This window comes from Ammospiza caudacuta, chromosome 3 (genome assembly GCF_027887145.1).
Source record: "Ammospiza caudacuta isolate bAmmCau1 chromosome 3, bAmmCau1.pri, whole genome shotgun sequence".
NCBI lineage: Eukaryota > Metazoa > Chordata > Aves > Passeriformes > Passerellidae > Ammospiza > Ammospiza caudacuta.
Window position 1 is genome coordinate 40479151 of NC_080595.1, and position 15727 is coordinate 40494877.

The 15727-nt window shown below is 41.8% G+C and overlaps 1 protein-coding gene across 1 annotated transcript in view; it reads right to left on the reverse strand.

Moving 5' to 3' along the window:
* The window catches only part of AGPAT4 (1-acylglycerol-3-phosphate O-acyltransferase 4), a 68778-nt gene that overhangs the window by 4320 nt on the left and 48731 nt on the right, over positions 1-15727 (reverse strand). The window contains exons 7-9 of the mRNA XM_058801752.1: positions 9964-10066; positions 8579-8654; positions 3173-3371 (exon numbers count right to left, since the gene is read on the reverse strand). Coding sequence (XP_058657735.1) covers positions 3173-3371; positions 8579-8654; positions 9964-10066 — 378 coding nt within the window. The remainder of the gene's footprint in view (positions 1-3172; positions 3372-8578; positions 8655-9963; positions 10067-15727) is intronic.

Consider the following 15727-nt stretch of genomic DNA (forward strand, 5'->3'; position numbering starts at 1 on the left):
TCAGCACCCTGGGGAAGGTGGGGTGCAAGGAGAAGAGGACTGCTCATGTTTGCCAAGCCTTGGAAGCCAAGAGGGGAAAGGCTGGTCTGGGGTCTGGTCTGTCCCTGCAGTGTCACCACAGCTCTCCTGAGCCTCAGTGCAGACCTGAGAGATGCCTTCACATTTAAGGATTTATTCACTTCTTGTTTTACATACAACTGTAATAAGGCTTTTTACTTCAAGAAAGGGGAGAAAGAAAGGGAGATCAAGCAGTAACTAATCAGCAGTGCCTAACTTCATAGCTGTGAGGGTTTTACACCACCCTGAGAAGTGCATGAGAGAAGCTATTGGCTGAAGCATCCTTGAACTACTCCACAGCAAACTGAGGTAACTGAGCTCCTGCATCTTTGTGCCCACCACTACTCAGCATCCAAAAGATGCAGGAGGTTGCTGAGGACCTGCTCTGCCTGCTGGAGTGCTGGGGATGAAGGAGGGCTGAGCTGACACTGTCAAGAGAGCCAGGAGTGTAATCTTTCTTGGAACACATTTTAGCTCCAAGAAAATCACCACCTCCACATGTAGTATCTCATCCTTCGGCAAAACCTTAGCTCAAAGGATTTCCACCTTTTCTCTTACTACTCAGGATTTTTTTCTCATCTGTTGCCCTGCCTTTATACTACACAGCAAGTGCTATAAGCAGCACAGCAGGCAGGGGCATAAAAATATCCTACATAGAGTTTGCACTTGAGTTATATAGGTTATGCATTGAAATTGAGATTTGTACAACTAAAGACTGTATGAATTGTCGACATTTCCATTGAGGGCCTATCCTACATACTATGAAGGAAAAGAAACAAGCAACACACATTAAAGAAAGTAAACAACCCACCCCAAATCCCCCAATTTCTAGGCACCAGGCTGAAAGGCCAGACTATCTGGCAGCTCCACCAAAAGGCAGAATGGACACAGGCATGATCCTGCACATGGTTTGTACCCTGCTGTAAATCTTACTACAGCCCTGCTGGCCTGTCCCCTCCTCACCTTCCATTCAGCTCAGCCTGCAGCAGTGCCATCCTCGCTGCCCAGGCCACACCGTGCTCCAGCCCCGTGCTCCACACTCTGCTCCAGGACACTGGGATGTCCCCAGGGCTGATCCCACCCACAGAGCACAGCACACACACAGCAGCTCCCAGGAATCCCAGCTGGCTCATCCCTAGTGGCACTCGGTTCAGAGGGAACGCTTCTCTCCCTGAGAGCTGCTCTGGAGCTGCTGGCCCTGTGCCACCAGCCCAGATGCCACCGTGCTTTTAGCATGAAACATGGAATAGCTGCTGCTCCCTTAGAAACCTCTCATCTTCTGCATGCACTCCCCTTTTAACTGCTGCTGACAGCTTTGCAATAAATTACTTCTAGAGCATGAAGGGTGGGTGTCCTCCTCAACATAAGTTATCAAAACATGAAAGGCCACCCAGCATTTGGTTCTTTGAAGCCAAATGAGACTGGGGAAGCAGGAGGAGGAGAAAAAAGAAGAAGCTGCTGTCATGTACAGATACTGACATTTGACAGACATGCCTATGTTTCAGCACCAAAATATCAGCACCAATTTTTAAACAGTTCTTGTGAGCTAAGTACCTAAATCTCTAGCCATGTGTCCTGCAAAACTAAAGCTGGTTTTCAAAACACTTTTGTTCCTCAAACTACTTGAGCGTTTATCCTCTGGAGCAGCGACTGCCTTGTATTGATTCAAGCAGTTTCACAAAGGGCTCCCAGGCCCAGAGCAGCAGTAAGGTATGAACACAGTGTGATGACTTTTGGGAGTATAAACAGCCAAACTGCTGCACAGCAAAGCACAAGGGGACAACATTCACAGCATAAAGAAATACCATTTATTTAGGGCTGAAAGAGTTTGAGCTGAACCAAGCAGAGCTGTACACACATGGGTTATTCATTCTTAGACCTCAGAGCTAGGTCTGAGGGATTACAGTCCTTCCACTCCAGCTCAAGTGGAGCATTTTTCTTAGAGCTCTTTCCACCTGAACAGCCAGTTACTTAAAAGCCAGTCAGTGTTTTACTGGAGAGCACAATAAGCAGAAACTATCCAAAGGACAAATGATAACCTAGAAACAGTGCAGAGGGTACCCAGTGAAAGGACCTCCCAGTTACTCTGCTCTATCACAAAAGGTTCATTTTGTGCTTATCTGTACCTGTATCAGGTACTGAAACCCACCCTTAAAAACAGCAATCTATTACAATGGGCTATTGGGGACTGCAGTAAAGCTCCTGATTCTGGAGCATCAGGTGAGCTGTCAAAGCGCCAGAGCAAAAAACCAAACCACAACCTGTGTGCCTCAGTTATAAACAGTGAGAAAAGGTCTGCTAGGAGCAATGGGAAGAGCTGATTTTGTCATCTGATACATCCCTCCAGTCTGCAGAAAAACCTTCCTTTTACATTAAGCCACCAGGTACCAATTACCAGTCCCACTGTAAGGACAGCAAACACAATCCTCCCTGCTTTGCTACACACTGGCTGTGCCTGCAGGCTGCTGGAGCCTTCTGGTAGATCCAGTATTACAGATAACCTGAGAATAAATCCTTTGGATTATCACTGCAGTCAAGAGATGACTCAGAGCAGCCTGCCTATTAACCTTTCCTTGTGGCTAGAAGCAGAAGAAAGGTAAGTGGGGAACAAGAAAAGGGGAAAGAAATGAAAAGAAGGTCGTTTTTGCTGTCTGTTCTTGGTAGCATCACAGCTTTTTTCCTTTACAGGTTCTTTCTTTTGCTTCTTGATAAAGAAATGATGTGACCTAGGTCACTAATACCAAGATTGTATTAGGTTTAGGGTGCAGGGTGAGGTGTCACTCAGCTAAATTATAAAGGGCTAAATCCAAAACCATCACAAATGCTACAATGTCAAACAGTAAAGCAGTGGGCCCTGAGGTTAAACTCCAGAAACCCTGAATTATGGTGTGAGGCTCCCTGTGGAGGACACACAAGGCATGAAGCACTTTGAAATGGCACCCAGCCAACTGGTCTGCTGAGGGGAGAAACTGAATTAAGAGAAAAATGCTGAAGGAAAGATGACAAATTCAAAACATTTTGCAGTAGCTACACTTCAGTGCACCATTAGGCCATTGTTCCAAAACCCAGCACCAAACAGACTATGCCAGTTTTTTTTTTCTATCAGAAAACTCACCTATTATAATGACAAATGCAAAACTAGCCAGTGTCAGTGATGATCCACTGTTGATCATGTTGATGAGCAGCTGGAACAAAGGGTATAGCAGCAGTAAGGCCCAGAAAAGCCAGTTCAAAAGTGTCCATGGCCGACGGGGTGGCACTGTCGGGACTGCTGGGTAGGTTCCTGTGCGGTAATATTCCTCCTGGAATGCATCCTGGCAGAACAAAGGAGGGCAACAATTACATCCCCATCTGCCAACAAAACCAGCCATCCCTGCCTTTGATGTTCCTCCTTCTGGAGGCCTGTAACTACTGGGGAAGATCAAAGACCAGCTGATGGCTGGAAAGCCTGTACTTTGAAGTCAATGAACACAGAGTCAAAAAAAAAAGAAAGAAAAAAAAAAGAAAGGGAGAGCATACACTGCTGTGTGAATACTTTCCTTCTCCTACGCACAGCAGCCTGAAAAACGCCATACCTGGAGAGCACAGCAGCCGAGGAAAACAGGAGGGATGATGGGACATACACTCCTGCAGCAGTGCAGACATCACTGCTGAACCTCCTGCAGGAGCCACAGCCACAGTGCCCAAGCACTGCAGGTAAGCCAGGGAAGTGTCTGGGCTCCATCCTCAGAGGCATCTCCTGTTCCCTCTTGTTTCCTCCAACTGCTGTCCTCAAACAGCACCCACAAACCTGTCAGAAAGGGTGACCAGGCATCATTTTGTCCCACACTGTGAAGAACACCATCCCTTCCTGCCTTTGTCCCAGGGATGAAGTCTTGTTTACCTTGTCCCCATGATGCCTGTGGTAGGAAGTTTGGGTGCTGAACCTCCCTAGAGGCAGTGTAGTGTGTCAACAGCACAAAATCTCTCACTGGCTATGAGCATATGACTTGACCTTTAAGTATAACACAAGGAGGATAATGGGGTGGGGATTGTTTTTTCTGTTTTCCACATGGGTGAATAGCATTGCCTTTACTGATCTCACCAATCCAAGATATCAAAAGTGGGTGGGGGAAAAAAATCCTCCCTCTTTGTTAAAAGCAAAGATTATTAATCTGTGTTATCACAAAAAAAACCTGGCGGAATAATGAAGTCAGCATTAGATTGACATAAAAAAATTAATTTAATCAGAATGAAGTATGATATTTCTTTAAAGAAAGGATTTTTGGTTTCTAAAACTTTTAGGAAAGCCAAGATGAATCAACCAAAAGACTATTTCTTTTACTATGCTATGATTTTATACTTACACTCCAGTTGACACAAACAATTACTTACTTGATAGCAACTTGAGCAATTACAAGCTGTTACCACTTTGTCTATTTCAAAATGAACATTCAGCTTTTATGGGATTATGCAGTAATTGAAGCACTGCCCTCTCTTTATTGAGATTACAAAAATTGTGTTTTACTGATGTGAGCTGGACTGTAGTGGGATCACTGTGGCCAATACTGAGCCATCTTCAACACAGTTCACAGTGTATGTGGTTTTCTGCACAGTGCAGTGAAGACTGCTTTAGAACACAGAGCTACTCATCTGCAAAAAACCGAACTTACTATATACAGTTAGGTTTCCAAATGCTGGTATTACCCAGGAATGTGAAGAATTCCTGACTATTGCTGGCATTGCCATTAGAGGACCTGCTACTCCAGAGAGCAGGAGAGGCTCCCTTGAAACAAGCACAGCAGGGCTTTCTTTGTTGGCTCTGCATGGCATGAGGGGCAACAAAACCACTGACCACACCTCACTGGGAGGCTTGAGACAGATGGAAAACAAATACAAAAGGCAAAACAATGTCAAGGCCAACAGCTCCACCACACTTCCCACTGTTGTGGGGAACAGCTCTTCAGTTACTATTCCTTACCTTTAAATACATTCATTCACTTGCAAAAGGCATCTATGGGTTCATCTGTCCTGAAAGCTTTTGTGAGGGTGCCTATGATACCCAGCAACAAGACACTTTAAACAGATGATACACCTCACCATTTCCCCAAATCACCGTAACCACATTAGGTTCCTTTCATTCCTCTGCCTACAGAGCTTCTTTTTGGTTTGTAATGAATTCCATCCACGCAGGTATCACATTCCAACACGGAAACATGCTCCCTCTACTGCCCCCAGCACATTTAAGCTACTTCAGACAGTGAGGTAATGCAGTGAGGGCAAGTCAGGGAACATCCATCTCCTTGTGAGAGGCTGACTGGATTCCTCCTGTCCATTCCCACAGGAGGTCTGACAGCACAGGTATGCTGCTGCCCCTTCGTGAGGAAGCCCACAATGAGGATCCAAAGGAAGCCAACAAAGAATGAGGATCCAAAAATATATTCTTTGTTCCCAAACACAGGAGTTCTGTTCTCCTCTTCAGTCAGGATTTGCTGATTCCTTAGGACATTCCTGTATGTATTTTCAGGCCCTGTTTTCCAAGCTTCTTTTACAAGCAAGAAGAATTAGAAGCTTGCTTTCTTTTTAATGAAAATTAAGATTTTCAAACAGAACTTCTATTTCAGGCGCTGAGGCTATAATGAGGTAAAAAAAAGAAAACAAACATGAAAGGACTAGCAGAGTTGTGATTACTACATGCTATCTCTTCAGACCTGGCAAAAACATCCTCAACCCAGTCCTTGTTAAAGTCAAAGGGCGCCTTTCTAGCAATGGCAGTTAAAAAAAAAGTAAAAGAGATAAAAAGAGAAGGCAATGTGCAACCCAAATTGAACTTCTGTCATAATTTGGAACTTACTGATACAGTGCTGGCCATATGTGGAAGGAGAACAGTGTTTGCTTTAGAGCAGCAGCACAATGCCACTGTTTATCTGGCAGGACTCTGTTCAACTGTGTCTGTAGCAGTGACTAAGCCAAAAAATGAAGTGACAAGTAGCAAGAACACAAACACAACAGGCTCCCACAGAGAAGTATCTCAGATTGAGGTACATGTAGGTGAGAGCAGACAAGGAGGAAAAAACAAAAGAATAAGCTTTTCTCAAAGACTCTCATTCCTTTACTAATGTCAGTACAGGGAAATAAATATATTTAAAAAAAAATTCATGTCCCTCCATGTCCAGTAACTGCTGGTTTCATTACTCATTCCAATAGCTCTGCAATCCTGATCACTTTGAGTGCACAGGCCTTGACCTCAGTACCTGTGGCACTCTCCAGCCACTGAATCGTGCCACTACAGCATAATTCAGCACATTGTATGTGAGTCTTGAGAAACTTCTACAAAATTATTGAGAATCAGCAACAGCACAGGGAACCATGCGTGTTAAAATAGGGTCTCTGCTTTCCAGTAGCACGCACAGCTTGTCTGACTTTGAAACAGCAAGTGAAATGCTGCAAGCAAAACAGACAAAGCAGGGGATGAGTGTGTCTTGCAATGAATTACTGCCCTTTGAATAACAAATTTTTACATTATATCACAAATATTTTCTGACTCTGAAGATGACCTGAAACAGAATTAATTTTTGGAAACAGCACCTGGGAGGCACTGCTGTTTGTTATCTGACCTAAGAGCCCATTATCTTTTTAAGATGCAGGGCAGAATGGTGAAAAAAAAAATGTATTTTTACCCTGCAGGTAGGCTTTCATCATCTCAGAACTCTGGAAGAAGTTGTCCCTGCTATATATTCTGCCAGTGTGATTTTATAAAGACAAGGGCTTCAGTAAACCAGGAATGACTGCAGTGAAGTAAGTTTCACTAAAGTAAAAGAGCTGGAGAAAGAGAAACATGCTGCCCTCAGAGAAAAATGAAAATCATCATAAAAAATCCCAAACCAAAACACAAACAAACAGCTCCCCTCAGCCTGCATCAATCAAAAACATTCACATAACCAAAAAAGGTTTTAGTGGAATGGAAAACTGAACAGAGCACAATTCACTCTTGGATGCAAAACTTCACTCCTGCACTTAAATAGGAAACCAGAGACTTAACCAACCAGCAAATGAAGTTGTCATGAAGAATACTATGATATATTGTACAATATAACATTATGAAGCATAGATGTACCCTCTGTTAGCACTAGAAGCAACTGAGTGTTTGCCAAAGAGGGAATAACAGAAAAATCCTGGAGTGAATTATTGCAACTATATAATAAAGGATTGAGGAAAACAATCACCACATTCACACTTATGCTCTTGTCTTGCAAACGTCTGAATAGTTCTCAGGGACATGAAACAGGGCTACAAAGGCATGGCAGGAGAAAGTGGACTTTGCAATGCTGAGCAGAAGGACCATTTACACACACATGGGCTGTGGGTAACAGCCTGCTTTTCTGCAAATGTGCTGATTGGGACTGTGCCTCAATCAGGTGTTAGGGGCACAAACTTTGAGAAAGGGCATCAGAGGCAAGGGGAGCAGACCTGCAAGTGAGGTCTCAAGACATATTGACTTTCCACATTCCTGTAAGCAAGCTGCTTAGAGGAGCTATAAAGTACAGCAGAAACAGGGATGGTTTGAAACAGAACTGCCAGGGCACTGTCAATGTGGTGTCTGGGAAAAGCATGACAAAGGGCACAGCAGAATTTTGCTGTCCCAGTGAGAGGAAACCAGAGCATAGCTATATTCTAAAATTTCTAAATCCAAAGCATTGCTGCATTCCAGTCTGAATACATAACTTTGATCAAGGTATTCAATAAAGTGAGCTGCCAGGCCCTCATGCCGTGCATACCTATGACTCCTGCTGACTGAAATGGCAGTGCTGTGTGCATTCAAAAAGCACATTCCCCAACAACTATCTCCAACATTCATAAAACCAGCCCAGAAAAAACAGATTCTGAAAGATGAAAGATTCATATGGAAGCATTTGCAAAGGAAAAAAAAGAATAAAAACCCCAAACCACTGGGCATCTACAAATACAATCATTATTATTCTCTCCCCATCCTATGAAATCAGGAATCTTAAATGCATGCCTTCTTAACCCACAGTGGGAAAACAATTTATCAGCCTGTTCTTTTAATGCTGGATGTCTGCATTGGTAAAAAAGGCAGGGTAAAACAAGGGACAAAAATTTTAATACACTAAAGACTAGATCTTATTTAGCCCACAGACTGCTTCTTGATATTTAGAAGGTGTCTTCTAGGGAAAGAAGGTCTTTCTACCAATCAGAAGGCAGTAAGACAATTTCGAGTTTTGTATCCTTATGCAATTTTCTAAAGAAGAGGCTTAAAACTGCTCTAGAAAGTCTTGTTTAAGCTTTCTTCCTGTTGCTCTATGTACAAAACAAAAGCAATCATGACTGGAAGCACAGGATCAAGTTTGTAGTGCAACAGAGAACTTACCCTGTAGAGAAACAGAGCACTTACCCTGAAAGCCAAACAAGCCAACTCACTCCCAGCCTCCAAACTGGGACACTACACATGCACACTGGAAAGGTCTATTAGCACTAAAAGTAACTAGTGGCTTGTAAGTGCTGTCTTGATAAAAAATCCAACCTTTTCTTGATACAGTTTGTGGAGCCAGGTAGAACATTCCTGTTCATCTTCTGGGACATCCTCTAGTGGAATCCGCCTGCCAACGGTAAACAAGAGAAATTGAAGAATATTAAATACTTTGACTTTCATGGACAGCACTCACATTATACAGACAGATTATCTGACAGTAGATACCACATTTTCCACCTTTTAAACTTGTGCAGCACTTCAAGAAGCAAACATGGAGGAGATTTTGAAGGAATCTGTGATAGTCCCCAACTAATTGCCAAAACAAATTTAGCCATGAGGTTTACCCTGCCTGTAACAGCTTTTCAGGATGTGTGAGCAGCTATCCTGAGCTGAGAAAAGCAATTTCCATGCTATGCCAGACTGCCTTGCAGCAGGCTGGAATGGTGCAAAGGGAGACACAGCAAGAGGAACCCCTCTGCTCTGCTGGAGCTGACACCCACAGGCAGGGTTCCGTGAACATCATCCAGCCAGGCCATGCACACCAAACACAAGGACACCAGGCTGAGCTACCACATGGGAAGAGGAATCAAGACAAACTTTCTTTTTACCCTTGGACAAAAATAGTTCTGAAAAAAATACTTTTTCAAACAGGTAGAAAAGGAGAAGTAGAAAGAAAAGGTCACCCCTTTCCACTTCATATTGCTATCCAGGATAATGGAACTGGACCAGCTTGTTGGTCCATGATAGCTCTTAAGGGGTTATGATGAACTTCTGATCACTTGCAGCATCACTTTTAGGTTCATGCTCCAACCCTACATCATCCCATGCCCTGAGTGCCTGTAGCACAGGTGCTGCTGGTAGAACCTCACGTGGGAATTGGCTCTTTCCCATTAAGATCATGGGAAGCCATTAGGGTATTTTTAATTTATAGAAACCTTAATGAAAGGAATCTAGGTAATGCTTTTTCTACTAAACAATCCCCTTCTTGGTAGGGAGGGCACAGCTGTCAAATATATCAACAATGACACCACCAGACAGCAAAGTCTGAGCCTGACCTGCACCAGAGGAACTGGAACTGTCTCTGGAACTCCTGTGCCAGAGAGGTGTAAAGCAACTCCACCTGAACACTTAGGCTGTGTTCGGTATTCTGGCCAAGTGAGTGAAAAGAAACCCCAATGCTGCTGCTGAGTCAACCCACAAATGAGTAAAAAATAATAAACAAAAAGTTCTCTAGACATTTATGGACTCCTCACATAATCACAGAACTTTACCAGAAACACTACCCAACCCATATGAATTTTTATCTGAAGTTCTGTGAAGCCAGGTTGGTAGAGATCTGCTTTCTGTTATCCACTTGAAAACATTCCCTTATTTGACCAAGTGTGATTTCAAGTACATGCTCCTGCTTAAAAGGAATTAAAATATGGATTACTTGCCTTACATATAAATCTGCATGATATTTCTTTCCATTTAGAACTCCCAGCAATGTTGGATTTTCATTATTTCTAAAATTAAGGGTAGAATCATAGACTGCAGAAACTACAAGAAGAAAAACAGGTTATGTGTTTACTGTAGTAATACAATGGAAATAAATAATTCTCTCTCAGACAAGGAGAAGATTTAAGGAAGTCATCAGCAATAGCACCACAGTTTGAGCTGTCACCAAGGTAAAAACGACAATAGAATATTCAACATGCAGGTTTTCTGAAGCCAAATAACAAGTGACTCTTTCAGGAACTGCACCTCCAGAATGGAAAGGTTTGCTCTTCATCCACCCTTGCCTCCTTCCTCATCAGGTGCAGTATGACAGCTTCTGACAGAATACACCTGGGACTTCCTAGGAGTCAAATGGTTGCAGAACTGTTACCTTTTTCAGCTCACCGGGAATCAACAACTGCCCCCTAAATCTGAGGAAACAACCAGGCAGATACACATTTTATAAACAATGAGCAATATATGCCCTCTGACTGAGAACAGGTAAACTGCGTGTGAGAGACCTCCTGCAGCAGCAGGGCTGAATGCAGCCATGAATGGCCCCAGTTCATGTCCATTGGTTGTAACTCAGGCACTTGCTCTAGGGCAAAGGCAGAGAGAGAATGACACACCACACCTTGTGTGAGCTGGATGCTGCCATGAGAACATGCAGATGTGAGATATAGAACATGGAAGTTCTGCTGAACAAAACTGCAGCCAAACTTCCAGCACCAAGAAAACCGCACAGCTCAGGACTGGGTAGGAACAGTAAAACCATTTGCAAAGGCTGATGGCAGATAAACTAAAAGAGCAGTCACAAGCAGCTGCTACAGAAAAAGCATTCACTGTTTAGAACCACATGAATAACTGCAAAAGAGTTTATTTGAACACATCCTTAGATACACTATTTTCCTGATGTCACAAAATTACCAGGGAATGATTCATTTTCCTGACACTGAAATCAGTTGTACATCATAGTATGAACTCTGAGTGCAATGACAGCAAAACAACTTCCCTATTTTTTGTCACAAATGTGACTAAGAAGCATTTTCATGTGTAGCCTGATGTATTTTAGGCTTTCTGCTATAAAGTTTTGCAATAATTAATAAAAATGCATGTGGTGAACCTTTATTGTGAAACCTCTTGACCCACCTAAGAAGGACTCATTACACAGGACAGATTTGCTCTTGGTTTTGAAACCTCTCTAGCTATGAGAGATAAATATGGTTTGGCCTCATTCAGCTCCCAGAAACTCACCACATCATTTGTTACTGCAAAACTGAATTCATAGTGAAGCCTGGCTTCAGTGCTGAAAGTAAATCCTGAAAACAAAGGCCAAACCCTTGTCAGTGCAAAATTACTCTGTCTCTCACTAACAACTCCATTCTTTTCCAACTACAGTTGGGTTCTTAGCTCAAACTCAAAACTAAAAAACAAGACAAAATCTACTTCAGGCACACTACTCTCAATGTAAAACACAAGTATGAAATTACTTTTTAAAAAATCAATTATCAGCCTCCATTTTTAAGCTTCTTAGTGTAGAAGGATTTTACTAATCTACTCTAATTTACTAATCCAATGTAATTGAAGGAAAACAAGAGCTCAGTTTGGTTTATACAGTGTAAGCTTCTTAGTTTATTCTTTAATAGCATGAGATTATTCTAACAACAATAGGGATGCAATAAAGCAAAGTATGATATACACAACACTTTTTCTTCCATCTCTTACAAGGCATCTACATTTGAGTTTTTGTATGAATTGGGTTTTTGTTGAGACACATTGGAAGATGGTTCTCCTGTTCTGAAATAACCTTCTGTGGAGATGGACAGTAACATCTGTATGTGCTGACAGTCTTACAGAGAGCTTTCCTTTTCTCCAGGGAAAAAAAAGCTATTCCAGTTTCCAACTGGTCTGTAGTTTAACATTCAGTCTAATATCCTGTAATAACACATTGAAATCTTTTGGGGCAAAGCAGTGCCAAGCCCAAGACAATGATACCAATGTGCAGGAGTAAACAGACTTCTGTTATCCAGATGTAACTGAAGATAACTAAAGATTTTAGCTTTCTCATTCTGAGAGTGCTGGAAAAGAATAACAATGGAAGTGTCCAAGAAAAAGGCTGCATGAAATTAAAATCTGCCAGAAAGCATCTACAGTCAAAGAAGCACTAGCATGCTGTGTGACATGCTGAAACAGGTTATCATTAAACATGGATTATGTAATTGCATAATCAGAACTGGACATCTCATGACTTTCTCACCCAAAAGCTGAAGAGACCAGAAAATTCACATTGTAAAACAAGTGAAAAAAACCCTCCAAAGTATCCTGAAAACACTACAACTGTCTCACTCTCAGACTAATACAAGCAAAATTTGAGAAGTTTTGCTTCAATTGTGTAATATTTTTTCAAAGGAGTTATATCTCAGAATCTCTTTTTCATTAAAAACAAACCACAAATATTTTAAAGCTCTTTCTGTCAAAAAACCGATTAGGTTTTTGTTTTTGATTTTGTTTTCTAATCTCTGCTCAGCTTTTTTGCCATCTCATTAACTTTGGGTTTCGTCTACAGCATTCTGACAGAGAGCTAAGTACTTAAGAATTTAAGATTTAATTTCTTAACTTCAAACTAAAAAATAAATCTTTGGATTACATATCTAGAGAGGATTTTTCTTACTTTGACTGTCCTCTTGAATTTCACACATTATTTTGTGGCCATGGTGGATTATGCCAGGATGATTCACTGACAAACAGGCAATGAGTGTGGCTACATGCATTTCATACTAGCACAGAATGATCTGAAGACTGGAAAAGGAAAGGTACAGTGGCATTCACTGTACTGCTGCTGTGACACCACCTTGACACACTCCTTAAATTTAATATTTCATTAATTGGGCCAGCTTGAAAAAATCCCACTCATCTTCTCTCAAATTTTGTTACTTGCTCTGGATGATGAATAGAAAACCACTTGAAAAAAAAATCCAGGACTAATATACAACTCACGGGGGAACAAAAAGTCATTGCAATACGCCCAAACACTGTCATACCCCAAAACTCCATGAGAATATCACCCTGGAATTCTCATGGAGTCCCTCTGGGACAGCAGTTCCCAGCATGCACAACTGGAGGAAAAGGTACACAACAAAACTTGGGCTTATCTACAATCCATCGTAAAGTACATTTTTAAGTACAAGTCTTTACTAAATAAAAGCAGCTGAAAGGAACTGCCTGATATACAGCCAGACAATAAAAGTAGTAATTAAATATATCTTTGGCAGTATTTGAGACATCTATTTTTACTGTAAGTAATAGAGTCATGTCTTAGAAACAGATATGTATTTTCATTTGCTTCCATGAACAGTACAGGTAGCAAACAGCAATTTATTAAGAAAGCGAACAACTTCTAGAAATTAAGTTCCTGGGGACCGTATCTGTAAAACCATACTGATAGGAATGGACACTGACAAAAGTATCAGAACAAGTTCAGAAAATATTAAAAGCATTTCTTTAAGAATCAAATTATGTACAGAGATCTGAACTTCTGAAAGCAAGTTCTGAAGGAAAAAACAATCCCATTATCACTTATGAATGAAATTAGTTAGAAGGGAAGGCTCTTTACTTGTTATTTTGCATGAAAGGTATTTTTATCCAAATACATCTGTTTATGCTGACAGATATCACATCACTGGCATGGAGGCAGATTCCAATAAATAAACTCCTTCTAAAACTAAGTTTTTCACAAGAGGTGGGCTTGCCAGACTGATGTCATTAATGTCTACTTCCAACTACTGCAGAATTACTTCTGCACTCTTTTGTTCCTGAGTGACTGCAGCGGGCACCATCAAGGCTTGATACAAAGTTTTGAAGAGGACCAACCTTTGATTTCTGCTGCCACGGGTGAATTACACCTACAGCCAGAGACACCAGCATCTACCCATCCCATAGCACTACAGCCTCTGGCAAGCTGAATCACACCCTTGTCAGAAAGCATGAAAAAAATGGGACAGGAGCTCTGTCACACCACACCCAGCTGTGAACTGGTCCCACACCTGTGACTTGGCTCCACTGCTGTGTCAGGCTGCAGCTACATCCCTTAGCAAGGCACTCCAGCCAGGCCCACCACCCCTGTGGGAGAGCAGAAAGGGCATCAGCCTAAATGGCACAGCCCAAAATGCGCTCAGGCAGCTCAGCACCAGTCTCTCACTTTTAGAGATGCACTTTTAGGGATATGACCTAATTTCTAGATAGTATTACACTTCCAGATCATGGACTGTCTAAAGAGACTGCCACCACATTCTCTATTCAAAAAATCTGTATGGACTTATTATCTGTAAATAACAATGCTACATGGAGTTCTAAAATTAAGACATTGTTTTCAGATGCTTTTTACATGATCCCCTTGTCTCTATAGGACAGAAACACATACCAACCCAAGCAGTAACTTTTCTATCTCACTCTCACTGCACAAAATAACAAGGCAAATAAAGCAACAAACCTAGAAGAACTTGCAGCACCAGGCTGGGGTCATCCAAATCTAAGAGGTTTACTGGCTGGATTTTTAAGCTCAAGGTTTTGCTGAAACTGTGTATGAGAAGTTATGACTCTGCTTCTCCTCAAACCCTCACAGGGAAATACTGCCTTTGTCCTACACTGCTCCTTCCAGCAAGTTACAGCTTCTGGATTGAGGCAGTGACATATGCTCTACTCCCCTAAATAAAACAAGTAATCTAGCAACCTCAGTCTCCTTTTTCTAAAGGAATTTCAAATATTTAGGGTACTGGTAAGTGTTATGGTACTGTGTGGCATGAATGTCCAAAACTTTTTATGTCACTTGGATTTCCTAAAGTTGTTTCCTTTTGGAATGTTTTCCCACAATCACACCATATTTTGCTTACATTACACACAGCAGTGATAAGAACAAAACCACCACCAAAATAACTTGCTCCTGATCCCCAGCTCAGGGCATTAGAGGCCACAGAGCTTTGACTCAACCCTTCTTCTGTGCTTTAAAGTCTACCAGCCCCTGTTGTGCCCTCAGCAGAACAGGCACCCTTATTCCAAAGGCAAGGCTAAGCCGTGCTCTTTGGGGGTTGCTGGATACTTCACATAATTTACCTCTTCTTCATGGGCTAGAAAGGATCCAAGCTATGCTATCCATCGTGGGGGTGGGACTGTGTGTGTGCCTGGGGAGCTACAACAGTGGTATGATCCACCTGGCTTGCCAGAGGGTATTTGGAAGAAATACAAGAGACAGCAAGCCAGCTGACTGGGAAGCTTTTCTTACAGCAGCTATCCCAGATATGCCAAGTGAAAACACATCTTCAAGGACAAAAGAAGTTTTGACATTAACTTCAGTCAAGCTGAACATTTTCTTCTAAACCAGGAAACACTTTTTTCTTTCTTACACATCAGGCATCTATCACACAAATCTACCAGATCCCAAAGACCCTGTAACACTACAGCTACTTAGCACTGTCTTTCCTGTGCCCAAGAAGGACACAGAAGAAGACTGACAGTAGTATTAGGCAAAGAATTTGATAGATAGTATTAGTCAAAGAATATCACTTCAAAGGCAACATGTGCAAAATGATGTCACTTTAAAGCTGGCAAATGCAAGTAACCAGAAATAAATGGGGAGCTCAAAACAGTATTAATAAAGAAAAACTTACTCATGTTCTATAATGTAGAAACTGTTTATGAATTTCACCTACATGTATCTTCAGTCAAGGC